The 18,719-nt window shown below is 46.1% G+C and overlaps 2 gene segments (V, D, J or C); both read left to right on the top strand.

Moving 5' to 3' along the window:
- LOC123587586 overlaps positions 1–18,719 on the top strand; it is a 1,001,573-nt gene that overhangs the window by 70,996 nt on the left and 911,858 nt on the right.
- On the top strand, positions 12,398–12,973 carry LOC123587599. The segment is given in 2 exon segments: positions 12,398–12,493; positions 12,615–12,973. Coding segments are annotated over 2 exon segments (390 nt in total).

Genomic DNA, 18,719 nt, shown 5'->3' with positions numbered 1-18,719 from the left:
AAAAAAAAGAGTCAGAAATGAACTCTACTCTTGTTCCCACACTTGGAACACTCTTTGCCAGTGTCGCTCCTGAATGTTCTTTCTCTATTCATTAATGTCATGTTATATCTCCAGGTCTAGGGTCATTTTTTTTCCCCAAATTCCACTCTTCCCTTTTTCCTTCCTCCCCTTCCACTAATTAGTTCATGAACCTATACCGTCATCTCCTGTCTGTTGTCACAGAAATGTGGGGTGCATTGCAGGAAAAACACAGGGTCATTAAAGAAGAGTTTACTTCCTAGGAATCACGCTAGGATGTAAGAGAAGTCATTCATTTTTTAAAGAATTTGTTAATGTGTATTTATTTTTTGAGAGAGAGGGAGAGCATGAACAAAGGAGGGGCAGACAGAGGGAGACACAGAATCTGAAGCCGGTTCCAGACTCTGAGCTGTCAACACAGAACCTGAAGCGGGGCTCAAAGTCATGAACAGTGAGTGTGACCTGAGGGAAAGTTGGACACTTAACCTACTGAGCCAGGCAGAAGCCCCAGGAAAAGTCATTCTGCCCTTAAAGATTTCAGCCTCAAATGACTTTTTTTTTTACATGTCAAATATTATTTTATGTATTTTTTATTTTTTTAAATATGAAATTTATGGTCAAATTGGTTTCCATGCAACATCCAGTGCCCATCACAACAGGTGCCCTCCTCAATACCCATCACCCACCCTCTCCTCTCTCTCACTCCCATCAACCCTCAGTTTGTACTCAATTTTTAAGAGTCTCTTATGTTTTGGCTCCCTCCCTCTCTAACCTATTTTTTTTCTTCCCCTCTGCATGGTCTTCTGTTAAGTTTCTCAGGATCCACCTAAGAATAAACACATATGGTATCTATCTTTCTCTGCATGACTTATTTCACTTAGCATAACACTCTCCAGTTCCATCCACATTGCTACAAAAGGCCGTAATTCATTCTTTCTCATTGCCACATCGTATTCTATTGTGTATATAAACCACAATTTCTTTATCCATCCATCAGTTGATGGACATTTAGGCTCTTTCCATGATTTGGCTATTGTTGAACATGCTGCTATAAACTTTGGGGTACAAGTGCCCCTAAGCATCAGCACTCCTATATCCCTTGGGTAAATTCCTAGCTGTGTTATTGCAGGGTCATAGGGTCGATCTATTTCTAATTTTTTGAGGAACCTCCACACTGTTTTCCAGAGTGGCTGCACCAGTTTGCATTCCCACCAACACTGCAAGAGGGTTCCCGTTTCTCCACATCCTCTCCAGCATCTATAGTCTCCTGGTTGGTTCATTTTAGCCACCCTGACTGGCGTGAGGTGGTATCTGAGTGTGGTTTTGATTTGCATTTCCCTGATGAGGAGCGACGTTGAGCATCTTTCCATGTGCCTGTTGGCCATCTGGATGTCTTCTTTAGAGAAGTGTCTATTCATGGTTTCTGCCCATTTCTTCACTGGATTATTTGTTTTTCGGGTGTGAAGTTTGGTGAGCTGTTTATAGATTTTGGATACTAGCCCTTTGTTCGATATGTCATTTGCAAATATCTTTTCCCATTCCATTGGTTGCCTTTTAGTTTTGTTGATTGTTTCCTTTGCTGTGCACAAGTTTTTTTATGTTGATAAGGTCCCAATAGTTCATTTTTGCCTTTAATTCCCTTGCCTTGGGGATGTGTCAAGTAAGAAATTGCTGCGGCTGAGGTCAGAGAGGTTTTTTCCTGCTTTCTCCTCTAGGGTTTTGATGGTTTCCTGTCTCACAGTCAGGTCCTTTATCCATTTTGAGTTTGTTTTTGTGAATGGTGTACGAAAGTGTTTTAGTTTCCTCCTTCTGCACGTTGCTGTCCAGTTCTCCCGGCATTTGTTAAAGAGACTGTCTTTTTTCCACTGGATATTCTTTCCTGCTTTGTCAAAGATCAGTTGGCCATACTTTTGTGGGTCTACTTCTGGGGTTTCTATTCTATTCCATTGGTCTAAGTGTCTGTTTTTGTGCCAATACCATGCTGTCTGCATGATTACAGCTTTGTAGTAGAGGCTAAAGTCTGGAATTGTGATGTCTCCCGCTTTGGTCTTGTTCTTCACAATTACTTTGGCTATTCGGGGCCTTTTGTGGTTCCATACAAATTATAGGATTGCTTGTTCTAGCTTCGAGAAGAATGCTGGTGCAATTTTGATTGGGATTGCATTCAATGTGTAGATAGCTTTGGGTAGTATTGACATTTTAACAATATTTATTCTTCCAGTCCCTGAGCACGGAATGTTTTTCCATTTCTTTATATGTTCTTCAATTTCCTTCATAAGCTTTCTATAGTTTTCAGCATACAGATCTTTTACATCTTTGGTTAGGTTTATTCCTATGTATTTTATGCTTCTTGGTGCAATTGTGAATGGGATCACTTTCTTTCTTTGTCTTTCTGTTGCTTCATTAGTAGTGTCTGACAATGCAACTGATTTCTGTACATTGATTTTGTATCCTGTGAGTTTCCTGAATTCCTGTATCACTTCTAGCAGACTTTTGGTGGAGCCTATCAGATTTTGCATGTATAATATCATGTCATCTGCCAAAAGTGAAAGCTTGACTTCATCTTTACCAGTTTTGATGCCTTTGATTTCCCTTTGTTGTCTGATTGCTGATGCTAGCACTTCCAACACTATGTGAAACAACAGCAGTGAGAGTGGACATCCCTGTCACGTTCCTGATCTCAGGGAGAAAGCTCTCAGTTTTTCCCCATTGAGGATGATATTAGCTGTGGGCTTTTCATAAATGGCTTGTATGATGTTTAAGTATGTTCCTTCTATCCGACATTCTCGAGGGTTTTTGTTAGGAAAGGATGCTGAATTTTGTTAAATGCTTTTTCTGCATCGATTGACAGGATCGTATGGTTCTTATTTTTTCTTTTATTAATGTGATGTATCCCATTGATTGACTTGTGAATGTTGAAGCAGCCCTGCTGCCTAGGAATGAATCCCACTTGATCCTAGTGTATAATTCTTTTTATATGCTGTTGAATTCGATTGGCTAGTATCTTGTTGAGAATTTCTGCATCCATATTCATCAGGGATATTGGCCTGTCATTCTCTTTTTTTATTGGGTCTTTCTGGTTTAGGAATCCATGTAATGCTGGCTTCATAGAATAAGTCTGGAAGTTTTCCTTCCTTTTCTATTTTTTGGAATTGTTTGAGAGGATAGGTAATATCTCTGCTTTAAACGTCTGGTAGAATTCCCCTGGGAGGGGCGCCTGGGTGGCGCAGTCAGTTAAACGTCCGACTTCAGCCAGGTCACGATCTCGCGGTCCGGGAGGTCGAGCCCCGCGTCAGGCTCTGGGCTGATGGCTCAGAGCCTGGAGCCTGTTTCCGATTCTGTGTCTCCATCTCTCTCTGCCCCTCCCCCGTTCATGCTCTGTCTCTCTCTGTCCCAAAAATAAATAAACGTTGAAAAAAAAATTAAAAAAAAAAAAAAAAAAAGAATTCCCCTGGGAATCCATCTGCTCCTGGACTCTTATTTGTTGAGAGATTTTTGATAAGTGATACAATTTCTTCGCTGGTTATGGGTCTGTTAAATGTTCTATTTCTTCCCTTTGAGTTTTGGAAATGTGTGGGTGCTTAGGAATTTGTCCATTTCTTCCAGGTTGCCCAGTTTGTTGGCATATAATATTTCATAGTATTCGCTGATAATTGCTTGTATTCCTGAGGGATTGGTTGTCATAATTCCACTTTCATTTATGATTGTATCTATTTGGGTCATCTCCCTTTTCTTTTTGAGAATCCTGGCTAGAGGCTTATCAGTTTTGTTTATTTTTTCAAAAACACCAACTCTTGGTTTCATTGATCTGCTCTACAGTTCTTTTAGATTCTGTATGGTTTATTTCTGTTCTGATCTTTATTATTTCTCTTCTTCTGCTGGGCTTGGGGTGTCTTTGTTGTTCTGCTCCTATTTCCCTTTGGTGTGCTGTTAGATTTTGTACTTGGGATTTTTCTTGTTTCTGGAGATAGGCCTGGATTGCAATGTATTTTCCTCTCAAGACTGCCTTTGCTGCATCCCAACGTGTTTGGATTGTTGCATTTTCATTTTCATTTGCTTCCATATATTTTTAAATTTCTTCTCTAATTGCCTGGTTGACCCACTCATTCTTTAGTAGGGTGATCTTTAACCTCCATGCTTTTGGAGGTTTTCCAGACTTTTTTCTGTCGTGGATTTCAAGCTTCATAGCATTATAGTCTGAAAGTATGCATGGTAGGATCTGAATTCTTTTATACTTATGAAGGGCCATTTTGTGACCCAGTATGTGATCTATCTTGGAGAATGTTCCATGTGCACTTGAGCAGAAAGTATATTCTGTTGCTTTGGGATGCAGCGTTCTAAATATATTTGTTGAGTCCATCTGATCTAATGTGTCATTCAGTGCCCTTGTTTCTTTATTGATCCTGTGTCTAGATGATCTATCCATTGTTGTAAGGGGGGTAATAAAGTCCCCTGCAATTGCCACATTCTTATCAATAAGGTTGCTTGGGGCGCTTGGGTGGCTCAGTCAGTTAAGCGTCCGACTTCAGCTCAGGTCATGATCTCGCGGTCTGTGAGTTCAAGCCCCGCGTCGGGTTCTGTGCTGACCACTCAGAGCCTGGAGCCTGTTTCAGATTCTGTGTCTCCCTCTCTCTCTGACCCTCTCTCTGTCTCAAAAATAAATAAAGTTAAAAAAATATAAGTTTGCTTATGTTTGTGATGAATTGTTTTATATATTTGAGGGCTCCCGTCTTCAGTGCATGGCCATTTATAATTGTTAGCTCTTCCTGTTGGAGAGAGCCTGTAATTGTTATATAATGCCCTTCTTCATCTCTTGTTACAGCCTTTATTTTAAAGTCTAGTTTGTCTGATATAAGCCTGGCTACTCCAGCTTTCTTTTGACTTCCAGTGGCATGATAGATAGTTCTCCATCCATTCACTTTCAATCTGAAGGTGTCCTCAGGTCTAAAATAAGTTTCTTGTAGACAGCAAATAGATGGCTCTTGTTTTTTTATCCATTCTGATACCCTATGTCTTTTGGTTGGAGCATTTAGTCCATTTACATTCAATGTCATTACCGAAAGATATGGGTTTAGAGTCATTGTGATATCTGTAGATTTCATGCTTGGAGTGATGTGTCTGGTACTTTGTGGTCCTTGCAACATTTCTCTCACAGAATCCCCCTTAGGATCTTGTAGGGCTGGTTTAGTGGTGATGAATTCCTTCCGCTTTTGTTTGTTTGGGAAGACCTTTGTTTCTCCTTCTCGTCTGAATGACAGACTTGCTGGGTAAAGGATTCTCAGCTGCATATTTTTTCTGTTCATCACATTGAAGATTTCCTGCCATTCCTTTCTGGCCTGCCAAGGTTCAGTAGATAGATCCGTCAGTAGTCTTATCGGACTCCCTTTATATGTTAGAGTGTGTTTATCCCTAGTTGCTTTCAGAATTTTGTCTTTATCCTTGTATTTTGCCAGTTTTGTATGATACGTCCTGCAGAAGATTGATTCAAGTTACGTCTGAAGGGAGTTCTCTGTGCCTCTTGGATTTCAGTGCCTTTTTCCTTCCCCAGATCAGGGAAGTTCTCAGCTGTGTTTTGTTCAAGTACACCTTCAGCCCCTTTCTCTCTCTTTTCCTCTTCTGGAATTCCTATTATACGGAGATTGTTGTGTTTCATTGCATCACTTAGTTCTCTAATTCTCCTCCTCACACTCCTGGAGTTTTTTTTATCTCTCTTTTTCTCAGCTTCCTCTTTTTCCATAATTTTATCTTTTAATTCACTTATTCTCTCCTGTGCCTCTTCATTCCAAGCTGTGGTCACCTGCATATTATTTGCACTTCATTTATAGCACTTTTTAGCTCCTCATGACTGGTTCTTAGTCCCTTGATCTCTGTAGCAATAGATTCTCTGCTGTCCTGTATACCTTTTTCAAGCCCAGCGATTAATTTTATGAGTATTATTTTAAATTCATGTTTCGTTATATCGCTGAAACAGTTTTTGTCCTGGGAATTGAGTCCTCATTGGGTCAGAAGTAGGCAGATTCCATGTGTTCCTGATCAGGATAGATGACTGTACAGAGATTGGTCCCTCCACACCCTCTGGTGAACACCAAGTATGTGCCAGGCATGACCCTTGGGCTTAGGTTCAGCGTGAGTGCACTAGGGACAATCTACGTCCTCATGTTGCTGAAAATGTCCTGGGAGAGAAAAAGGACAAAGAAGTATGAATAGCAACACATAAGATGTTTCCGGAGAGTGAACAAGGGTGAGGCAGTGAGGTGGACCTGGAACATTGGAGGGGTTGACAGGAAACCCCCGAATATGACGTGCTGGGATGATGTCTCAGTGTTGCATGGATGATCAAGGAGCCAGAGGGGAGCGTGAGGAGGGGACCAGGCACAGGCTGTTGACTGTGTCCCCGTCAGACCCCTCCTCCTGAGGTCAGGGGTCCAGCCTCGGGTCCTGCTGGAAGAGCTGTGCTGAGGTGGGTCCCAGGGAGCCACCTCTGTCTTTCTGACAAGACAGAGCTGCCTCTTTCCAATCCCTTCCCCTGTGGTCCTTGTTGATGGAGTCCCCCACTCCCACAAGCAGTAGACAAGAGAGGAATCCAGGGGAGGGCCCGGGGGTCTGACCCTGCTCCATCAACTGGGGTCAGAGGGAGAAGGAGCACCCCAGCCTTCCCAAACCATGGGATGTGGCTGCTCCAGGCTTCTGTCTACCTGCTGTGCCAGCCACAAGACACATCCTTCCTCAGGGGCCAGGTCTCTGGTCACCCTGTCCTCTACTCATGTAAACCCATGAGGGAGGGTCAGGATCTGGGGAGGCTGCTTTAGGGAATGGAGGGGTGGGTGCGGGTGAGAAGGTTGCAGCCTAGTGATGGGCCCTGTGGTGAGGGATCTCCCCCAGGAGTGAGGAGGGGGCCGTGGAACTGGCAGGAGTCAAGAGGGCCTTCCCTTCCCCCAGGCGCGATACTCACATTGGCTTTCACATGCTTTGTCACCTATAACGGGGCTAGAAAGGGGTGCTGTGGGCACGTGTATGAACTACACGGGTGAGCCCAGAGCTGTGGACCCAGCACCTGACGGCCATCAGGAACAGCTCAGTAACGAGGGTCCAGACAACCACGGGCCTCTAACTGGGGTGCCGGTTTTGTCACAGAGGACAGGATGTTTTTGGGGTGTGAAGGTGTGTGGGATAGAATGGAATAATCCATGTGGTTTTGGCCAGCAATCAGGGACAGAAGTCAGGGCCACCAGGGGGCCAGCCATCAGTGTGCTCGCTAGAGGATACTCACCCGATAGGACCTGGGGCTCATCACCACCCAGGCTGCCTGTGCCCTTAGGTTAGCTCCTCTCTTCTTCCTTTGGCTCATTCCACCGGTGAAATCCCATGGCACGGGAGCTGGACAGACGTACAGCAAGGGCCTACCTGAGTGCAGCAACTCCACCCACATGGGAATTTCTGGATAGAAGGAGACTTTCAGGAGCCCAGTCTCCATAACAGAGCTTTCGACGTCAGAGTCTGTGCGTCCTTCATGACCTGGGCCCCTCTCCTCCTCACCTCCCTCCCTCCCCACACAGCTGAGAGCCAGCTTCATCCAAGGTGGGTGGGAGATGTGCCAGCTCTGCTCCAAACCCTCCCTCTCATTCACAGTGGACTCCTGCTCTGCTCAAAGTCCCTGTGTCCCTTTAGAGTGTCTGTGGGTCAAGCAGGGCTGACACGGCCACCGTCAGTGATCAAGGTCCTAGAACGATGGCCAAGTTCTCTTATGCTGGACACAGTAACATTGCTGGCAATGAGGCAGAAGCTTGGCTTCAGCAACACCTGAGCCATGTTCTCCAACTTCATTTCAATGGAAGAACAAACATCTAGCCCTCTGGGGTCTCCACAGAGTTTCTGGATGCAGGGCAAGCAGCCTGGCTTCCCTGAACATCGCTGGTTCAGGCTGAGGGGGAGGCTGTTTACTTCCGGTCAACGTGGAAAAGCAGCCTTGGAGTTGCACAGTGCCTCAGGCCAGTTGGGAAGCGACACCTCAACCCTGAGCTCCTAAGTTGGCCTAATCGCCCTAAGTCGGCCGCTTAACCGACTGAGCCACCCAGGCGCCCCTAGGCTGGGCTTCTTACCCCAGATTGACCATGTGGATGCATGCTGACCACCATGGCATGCGTACCAATGTGTCCCATTGCAACGTGTCCAAGAATACCAGCTTTCTCTCCCAGAGTGTGTCAGGAACACCAGTGAGAAGCTTAGGATCTCGATTGGGTCACCTGCTGTATGATTCATGCATATGCCTATCTGAATCCCCTCCAAACTCCGTGTCACTTCTCTTCTAGGAACCTCGCAAAGGCCCTGTTTTCAGTGTACTTGCTCCCTGGTGGTCAAGGGGAACTTGGATTACCTTCTGGTCTTTGTATTCTGTGGCATCTATCTATGTGTGGCTTTCTAGGCCAGTTTCATACTGTTTGTATTCCTAGAACTTTGTTATAAATTTAAGCAGGAAGTATGGTGCCTCCAGATATTTATTCTTCTTTCTCAAGAAAGCTTGGGCAATTTTAGGTCTTTTTCTGCCTCTATACAAAAGTCAGGACTTTTTTTCTATTTCTGTGAAAAATATCATAGGAATTTTCATAGGAAGCCTTGAATCTACACATTGTTTTGGGTAGTATGGACATTTTAAGGTTACTTTTGTTGTGGAAAACACTGGATATTGGAATTCTGGATGAAATACATAATACACATAGCTTCCATTGTCTGCAATAGTCACAGATAAGATTCAGAGTATTCTGTGACTTCTCATGTGCTTCAGCATTTTGTAGTGACGGATGTGAATTGATAACTTTTCTCTTAAGTTTTAGGTCTTCTTCTTCATCTTGAAATCTGATGCATATAATTACACATTAACCACTGTCTCAGGAATAATTTTGGCTAATAGAATTGGATTTAATATGAATCTTTTTTTGACATTTGTTTATTTTTGAGGGGATGCAGAGAGAGAGGGAAACGGAGGAACAGAAGCAGGCTTGGCATTGATAGCAGAAAGTCCGATGCAGGGCTTGAACTCAGGAACTGTGAGATCACGACCTGAGCCGAAATCGAACGTCAGATGGTTAACGGACTGAGACACCCAGGTGCCCCGTAGTTACTATAAATCTCTACGTCTGATGTGAGTAAAGCCTCTGAACACAGTTGATGACAAAGAAAGCAATGGCTGTATACGTATCACGAAACAATCTACTAACCATTCAGAAATGAGCATTGGATCACATTCTTATTCCACAGTGGGATGAAGTCCAATTTTGTGGTTTTTCTTTCACCTATTACTCCAGAAATTGTATGTTTTTCCATTTCCCCGGCCACCCTTCTAGTTCTTTCTGCTGCATAGCAACTACACAAGGCAAGGGTATTTTACAATGCCTTGGGATGGTCACACAATGTTTTCAGACAGTGCCATTTTCCTTCAGATTCTTTTTTTCCTTGACGTTTGGAGAAATCTCATGATTTAATGGTGATATGATTACCTTCCCCTCAAAGCCAGCAGTTACATTGTTGCTACTCAGATAATAGATGGCTTCCAAGAGCAAATGAGGGTGACTTTCACAGCCTGGGGTGCCTCTGGTATAGACTCCCCCACCTCTGGTCTTCTGCCCCATGGCTATCAGGAGACAGGGACTAGGACTGAGTCAGAAGAGACCCTGTTTGTTCATACCCAGCGCGGGCTTTGAAATTCCCAGTGGCCTCACTCCTGGAGGACTGACCACTAAGTTTCTCCAAAGAGACAAGAGGCCATTTCACTGGGGAGGGCAGAAAATATTCCCAGGGATGGGGTACAAGTGGAATGAACTAGAAGCATGGCCAGGATGTGAGAAGCAGATGCATGCCCTCAGTCTGCCTTTCCAGGGAAGAAACTTGGGACTGAGGCCACCAGGGACATGGAGGAGATGACTCGGGGCAAGATGTCACCCTGTCACTCAGTGTCCCAGGCTCCCTGCAGTCATTGATTCTGTGTAGTCCCAATATATGCCTCCTTCAAGGTCTCCCCTAGGGGACATCAGGGTGACCAAGGGGCAGTAAAAGAGAGGAAGTTAATTTGCATGAAGCACCTCTCCTCCTCATAGGTCTGCAGGCATGAAAAGGCCCAGAGGAGACCCCAATCCAACCCAAGAACCTGAGGAGGCAAGACCTGTGAGGATCCCCACCATGGCCTGGATGGTGCTTCTTCTCAGGTTCCTTGCTTATGGCTCAGGTCAGGGGAAGAGACTGCTTTCTTGGAGGGCACATAAAATCAAGGTTTCAGGGTGACCCTTGCTTCGCATAACAACACATGTGCCTCCTTTTGGTTTTAGGATCCAATTCTCATACTGTGGTTATCCAAGAGCCATCACAGTCAGTGTCTGCAGGAGGCATGGTGACACTCACCTGTGACTAGCTCTGGGTCAGTATCTATCAGTAACTTCCCTGGCTGGTACCAACAGACTCCAGGCAGGGGTGCCCACCCCCTTATCTACCATAAACAGTCACCTGTCTCGGGTCCTTGATCACTTCTCCAGGTCCATCTCCAGGAACAAAGCCGTCCTCACCATCACAGGGGCCAGCATGAGGATGAGGCAGATTAGCACTGTATGCTGTCTCCGGGTAGTGGCATTCCACAGTGATCTCAATCTATGGAGATGTGCAACCAGGGCTCAGAATGTGGCTCAGGGCTCAGCCCTGAGCAGCGGGGAAGCAAGCGAGGGGGAGGATGGTCAACACCACCATGGGAAGGGAGGCTCCCTAGCCTGATTCTGCTGTGCAGTGGTTCATCCCGATGTGCCCATCCCATCTCTCCCAGTGTGTGTCCATCTCACCAGTGTGACCCCCAAGACTGGGTTTCCTTTCCACATCTGCACATATAATGAAGGGGAGGGGGTTCAGCACCTAAATATATCAACAAATGGTCAGAGTCAGCAACCTCAGCAACCTGCTCTCTGTGAGATGCTTATTCAAATGACATTGAGAGCCATATTGTCATTCACTAATCTGCTGATGGAGACCAACTGAATAAGTTATGCAGGCCAAGCAGTCAGTCAGGCAAATGCTGTAACACCCACATCCTTCCTATGGGGGACAGAAGGCGTCGCTGCAGCCCTGGTTGTCTGTGATGTTTCCACGCCTCTCAACATGTCACACCGTGGTCTCAGTTTGACACAGGGACAACAGACCCACCACCTGCCTTCCATCTGCTCTCCCACCTGACTTCCCCTGTGTCAGTCAGGGCATTCCTGTCTCTGTGGGCATCACCCTCTAGCCACCTAACTCTCTGGACCATCACTCCCTCTCCCACAGCCTGCAGTCCATTCAGTTACCTCCCTCTGTCCCACTTGGGGACACAACCCATTTCACCCTTCCTGTTTTCTCTGCTGTCATCTTTCCCCAACCATCCCCCAGGGCTGCCTTCTAATTCTCTTTGCCCCAAAATCTGTCTTAGAACTTCCTGCAGAACTAAATCTCTAATGAGCAGTACTGACCAGGAGAAGCCCAGCTGGAATGAAAAGACTCCCAGCACAGGGATGGGAGGTTGCAGGATGGCCCCGCAGTGGTCCTACTGGACTCCCGGGCCCTGCTCAGTCCCCATAGCCTCAGCAGCCTCATCAGAGTTTGTGGATTCCTTTCTGCCATGCTCCAGAAAGGCACAAATTTCCATAATCTGTGTCCTCCTCTGTGAAGGTTTGTGACCGCTCACCAAGTTCCTGTTCACTCATCACCCAGAGTCAGCCTGCCCCCTAAGAGCCCCCTGTGGCGGCAGATCCCTTGCTCTCTGTTCCCTGCATCCTGTCATCAGCTCCACTGGGATTCCTAGACTGTCCTGGGTCAAGATTGCTCCTGTTCTTCCCACTATAACCCCGCCCAAGGAAAAACCCGGTTCAGGGAGAGAACACCAGGACTGCATCTCCATCCTTCTCTGAAGGGTCTGTCTCACGTGGTGGAAGCACAAACATCAGGGAAGCAGGTAAAGGAGGGCATTGGGAGCAGTAGGAAAGAACGAGAAAGTGGAAAGAATGAGACGTTTGCCCGGAGAGCAGCAGGGGCTGCTGTGAGATCATGTCTAAGGGTTTCTGCAGGACGGGGGATCCAGCTGGCAGTCCTGCACTGACAGGAGGCCCCAGGTCTGGGCCCCCGTGTTTCCTGTGGGGACAGGGCAGGTGTGTCCCGTCAGGGCCTGGTGGAATCCCCTGGACTTTGGCCTGTGTGTGGTCCCCACAGCTGCTGCCTCCAGGCCCACCCAGGGGGAACGCAGTGCATCAGGAAGTCTCTGTGTCCACGGGCCACAGACCCTGTGTGTGCACATGGAGAAGAGGCAGGTGTGGGTCCCATTTGCATGAGCAGCCCCTCCTCTCTGAGGCCTGTGCACAGGGGATAAGAGAGACCCGTGGCAGACAAACCCTAGCTCTGGGCCTAAGAAGGGGGTGTGTCACCATGGCCTGGATCCCCGTCCTCCTCGTGCTCCTCTGTCACTGCACAGGTAGGGACAGGATGCAGGGCACCAGGGTGGGCCCAGAGCCAGAGTCAAATCCTTCTGGCTCAGCTCCCTAATCTCATGTACCCTGTCCCTTTTCTTCCCTCTGCTGTGTCTGTGTTTGCAGGTTCCCTGTCCCAGCCTGTGGTGACTCAGCCAGCCTCCCTCTCTGCATCTCTGGGAGCCACAGCCAGACTCACCTGCACCCTGAGCAGGGACATCAATGTTGGAGGCTACTACATATACTGGTACCAACAGAATCCAGGGAGCCCTCCCCGGTATCTCCTGTACTACTACTCAGACTCCAGTACACAGTTGGGACCTGGGGTCCCCACCCGCTTCTCCGGATCCAAAGATGCCTCGGCCAATGCAGGGCTTCTGCTCATCTCTGGGCTGCAACCTGAGGACGAGACTGACTATTACTGTGGTATATATCATGGCAGTGGGAGCAGCTTTCGTTACTCACAGTGATTCAGATAACGAGGAAGTGAGACAAAAACCCCTGCATCTCTTTTATTGAGAAGCTTCAGTGGAGGCTTGTGTACGGGACACTCGCCTGTGGGAACACCTGTCTTTGAGGAGGAAGGAGTGACACAGTGTTATTGCCTGAGACAGCACAGGCATCCTAGGCGTGCACACAGGTGAGGGAATAGAGCCCAGTACACATGCCCCAGCGTCTACAATAGGTAGACCCTTTATGATTATACAAACTCAGTTGGAGGTTTTAGTCATATTCGGTTTGCAGAAATAACTGAGTTTAGATCTCCTAGCTGAAGCCCAGAGGCTATCCTGTGTCCTGCTAAAGGGTCAATCAGGGGGGCGCCTGGGTGGCGCAGTCGGTTAAGCGTCCGACTTCAGCCAGGTCACGATCTCGCGGTCCGTGAGTTCGAGCCCCGCGTCGGGCTCTGGGCTGATGGCTCAGAGCCTGGAGCCTGTTTCCAATTCTGTGTCTCCCTCTCTCTCTGCCCCTCCCCCGTTCATGCTCTGTCTCTCTCTGTCCCAAAAATAAATAAACGTTGAAAAAAAATTAAAAAAAAATAAAAAATAAAAAATAAAGGGTCAATCAGGGAACATAAAAAAAAGTCTACGGTTTGATTGAACGACCTTCCTCCCCCTGGGACTGGGCAACATAAGGATGGTTTTCCTGGAAAGAAACCTGGTCATGGCTATGCTGCCTTCTTTCTCTCTTAAGACCTGTGGCTTCAATACGCATATGCCTAATTGTTGCCCCCGCCCCCACCCAGTTCAATCCACTTTTTAAGTTTGTGTCTCCCAGAATGCAACAATTCCATATATGAATAATGGTTCAACAAGGATTTCAGCCCGGAGCACCAGACGATCCCCTCCTCCTAAATGCCATGGACCAGGCCACCAAGGCATTTCACTCAAATCACCTGTCAGCATGTTAGTATAAGACCATGCTCTGGTCTATAACTGCACAGAACCCCAGACGGACAGACAAGTTTATGTATGGACAGCACACCCCCACTGTTCAACATGAGCCGCTACTGAAGATGAGATCTCTGCCCAAATGGCAAGGATTTGTCATTGTTGATCTAGCAAGCGGGAACACAGAGGCCAGTTTTAGGCGACAGGCTTGAGCAATGGTCACCTGAGTATGGTAGAAGGTCCCACAGTGACAAGGGGGCTGGAGGCAAACAGGCCCGTTAGACAAGTCACCTCAAAATATCTATAAGCCCTAGCTGACTCCTACCCAGACACAGGTACCAAAAAAGGAAAAAAAAAAGCCAAATATTTCACACCTCCTTACCTTCCCCTCTTGACCACAGCCCCCACCACTGCCTCCTGGGAGACCATCTCTGCTTTGCTGTCCTGTCTGCTGCTCCCTTACAGTGTATTCCCTAAACTTCTATCTCCTTTGCTCTGCTTGGGTGAATTCTTTCACCACCCATGCTGCTGGCCTACACCTGATTGGGTTGCCCAACAATCCAAAGTTTACTCCTAAATTAGTCTAAGAAAGCAAAAACCTTTGTTGCACAGGTGGTAAGGAGGCTGTAGTGAAAATGGCGTCCCCAGTCTCACCGGTAATTATGACACAACGGTGTCACAGGCCCACTAAACTGGGACACTGGGCTGGTGCTCCTGGAATAGACTTTCCAGCACAAACTTGAAGGTTGAAGTGACAGATGTTTCCTAGGGTCTGGAAACTCTCATGACTAACTCCCCCAACAGCAGGCCCATCTGGACCAAGAGAGAGACAGAGGCATAGACAGGCAGAGGGAGAATGTTCTCCAGTCTGTTTGGTTGGCCAAAAAGTTGCACCCAAACAGGTACATTTTCCAGATTGTGAACACCAGGCAGAATATGCTCACTAGTCATAAAGCCAAGATATTAAGGTCATACAAGATGAAAGAGAAATCCACATCTGTTTATAATTATTATTATTATTCGTTTATTCTGGCGAGGCCTTGGTTTCTTGCAGCCACACTAATCCCTAGGAGGGATGTGGCATGGGGTTGGGAACTGAGGGGTGCTTTACAGTATACCTTCTTTCATGGAAGTTTTCCTGAGATTGACAGATTACCTAGTATCAATCTAAATTATTCCACGACCAATTTATACTAACACATGTGTCTTCTTGAAGTGCTGAGTGCTCTAAATGCTTTGAAGACCTAAGCTCTGGGGAGCTGGGTGGCTCAGTTGGTTAAGCATTCCCACGTTGGCTCAGGTGATGATCTCATGGTTCATGGGTTCGACCCCATATCAGGCTCTGTACTGACAGCTGAGAGCCTAGCGCCTGCTTCCAATTCTGTGTCTCCATCTCTCTCTCTGCCCTTCCCCCGCTCACACTCTGTCTCGCTCTCTCAAAATAAATAAATAAACGCAGACAGTGTAAAGGTGGGGAATGGACAGAAGCCTGAGACAAAGGAGAGGTGACAGGGTGCGCATCCAAGAGGGTGTGAAATTTTTCTGCTCAGGAGACTAGAGGGCAGGATGCAGCCATTTTAGCCTGTAGCAGACCCACACTTACCCACCCCAGTGAGCGAAACAGCACCACCAAATGGAGAATGGAGCCATTACACAGAGCCCTATCCATCTGCAACCTCTGGGCACATCCCCCAGAACAAGGCAAACCCCTTCCATGGGCTGAATCTGGGGACCATATTGTGCTACAAAGTTTCAGTTCTAGGAGAAACGGGATCTAGCTTCTTTCAATTTCATTTTGTTTGCTTGTTCGTTTGTTCTTTCGTTTGCTCCAGTTTTTGTTGTTTTTATTTCTTTTCTTTCTTGGATAAAAAAAGAGCAAAACTTTTTACCCTATTTTATTTTCTTCATTTTGTATAATTTCAATTTTTAAAAAATATTGTAAATTTTTAAACTGTTTTTCTTTTCTCTTTTTTCTCTTTTCCATCAAGTATCTCTTATCAAGCAAACGAAAACACATCTAGCATCTAGCTTGCTTTCTTTGCTTATTTTTAAAAATTTGTTTAATTCTAATTTTTAATTTTAATTTATTATTATTTTTCCCCAAAGTGACAAGATGGAGAAAATCACCCCAAAAGAACGTAAAAGGAGAAATGATGTGCAGGGATGTAATCAACACAGATATAAGTAAGATGTCTAAATTAGAATTTAAAACCATGATTATAAGAATACTAGCTGAGGTTGAAAAAAACATAGTAGACCACTGAGAATCCCTTTTTGCAGAGACAAGAGAACTAAAATCTAGTCAAGCCCAAGTTGGAAATGCTGCAACTGAGATGCAATCTTGAATGGATGCCATGACAGTGAGGATGGATGAAACAGAGCACAATCAGTGTTATGGAAGATAAAATTCTGGAAAATAATAATGCCGAAAAAAAGAGAAAAACAAAGGCAAAAGATCACAATACAGGATTTAGAGAACTCAGGGACTTACTAAGAGGAATACGTTCATATCATGGGCGTCCCAGAAGACGAAGAGAGAGAAAAAGGGGGAGAACATATATGTGAGCAAATTATAGCTGAAAAGTTCCCTAATCTAGGGAAGGTACAGACATCAAAATCCAAAAGGACAGAGAGCACAAATTAGATTCAACAAATAATGACCATTACCAAGGCATATCATAGCTAAATTCACAAAATACACAGAAAAACTGAGAGTCATGAAAGCAGCATGGGGGACAAGGTCCTTAACCTCTAAGGGAAGACAGATCAAGGTCGCAGCAGATCTGTCCACAGAGATTTGGAAGGCCAGAAAGGAGTGTCAGGATATACTCAATGGGCTGAATGGGAAAAATATGTAGCCAAGAATCTTTCCTCCGGGAAGGCTGTCATTCAGAATGTAAGGAGAGATAAAGAGTTAACAGGGAAACAGAAGCTAAAGGAATTTGTGACCACTAAACAAATCCTGCAAGAAATTTTAAGGGGGAGACTCAGAATGGAGAAGACTCCAGGGTGCCCAGCCTCTTCGCGGGATCCAAAGATGCCTTGGCCAAGGCAGGGCTTCTGCTCCTCTCTGGGTCGCAGCCTGGGGACGAGGCTGACTGTTACTGTGCTACAGCTCATGGCAGTGGGAGCGGCTTTCATTGCTCACAGCATCTCAGATAGCGAGCAAGCGAGAGAAAATACCTGTGCACAAAGATCATGATTCCGAGCATCTTTTCAGTATGAAACTTACCTGGAGACACATGCACATGGGATTCTTCTGCTGAAAGATCTTTCCTTGAACAGGGAAAATAGAAATGCTCATGTTTGAATGTAATGTGAGAAAAAATTGGGCATCCCGGGAAGACACTGACAGTTGACATAACAGAGGCCAACCGCACGTCCCCACGGGGTCTGGAGAAGAGGCACAGAAAAAAATACTGTGGCTGCACCTGAACGTGCTGCCCAGCAAACATTCATCCACACATCAGTGTCACCATGTGGTCCTTAAAGGGCTTTGTGTCACTACTGAGGTACCCACAGGTGATATATGGACAATAACCCTAGTCATAGTCAAAGTGCCCTCTGTCTGAACCAGCTATTGTGAATCTGGACCAGATCCTGCAGACTCTCCCTGCCAACACCCCCCAAACCCTCCCTCCTCTTTCTCATCTGTTCCCGTGTCCCTCAGACCCTCAGTCTCTACCTCTGGCTCTTCAGGTCTGACCTCCATCTCCATGTTAGGATTTCAGAGGAAACTAGAAGTGATCTTGCTGTAGTTTCCTATCTCCAGGGTCCATCCCTTGGGAGGAAAATGGACAGAACATACAGCTGCATGTAGATCCCTCACATTCCCTTCCAGTTCTCGGACAACTGGGGAGTCCCCTGTCCCTCTGTCAACCCCTTTGGATCAGACCCCCAAGCAGCTTCACCTCCATCCCTGCCCCATTACACAGGAGTGTCTGTGTTTGGAAGAAGCAAACCTTTCCCAGCCGGTGCTGACCCACATCTGCACCCTGAGAAGTGACACCATATATAGGCACTGGCAGAAGGCAAAGAGCCATCCCTGGTTTCTGCTGAGATCCAAATCAGAGTCAGATGCACTCCAGGGATCTTGGGTCTCCTATCATTTTCCGGATCCAAAGATGCTTTGACCAGTTCAGGTTTTCTGATATCTCTGGACTCCAGCATGAGGAGAAGCTGACTATTACTGTCTCATATGCCACGATAGTGCTAATGCTTATGTAGTGCGTCAGTCCCATTGGGAAGTGAGACAAAATCTCCCTTCACCCTCTGGGTCTGGTGATGTTACCCTTCAGGTGGCTCAGGGGGTGACTTCTGTGCTCAGATCTTCAACAGACTCTCCGTTGTCCCAGAGACAGATGATGTGACACTGTCATATCCTTTCCTTCAGTTATATTTTTAGACTGATGACCCATTCTCACCGTGTTCATGTTTTCAAAGGCAAACTTTGTTGCTGAGAGATAAAAAAAAATATTCAGTGGAGATGTCCGAGAACAAAAGGTGTTGATTCCCAATCAGCTCTAGGGCTCAGTCGCAGATGGTTTGGGTCTGATTGCTTCAATTCTGGCCCTCAGGTTACGAAAACAGAATGAGGAGATAAATGGTAGTCGATATAGAGGCAATAAACCATCAATATATAAAAATTAAAGCAGTTCCATTTATAGTGATATAATTATGCAATTCTTAAGGATGTATTTTGGAAAAATTGAAAGCCTTGTATATGGAAAACTACAAAGCATCGTAAGAGAAATTAGAGAAAACTGGAATGAATGAATAGATATTCCTTGCTTGTGGATCTATATGCTGAATTGGGTTAAGGTAAGAATTCTTTGTTTTTTTT

Source organism: Leopardus geoffroyi, chromosome D3 (assembly GCF_018350155.1).
Source record: "Leopardus geoffroyi isolate Oge1 chromosome D3, O.geoffroyi_Oge1_pat1.0, whole genome shotgun sequence".
Classification (NCBI taxonomy): domain Eukaryota; kingdom Metazoa; phylum Chordata; class Mammalia; order Carnivora; family Felidae; genus Leopardus; species Leopardus geoffroyi.
This window is presented reverse-complemented; position numbering and strand designations above follow the sequence as displayed.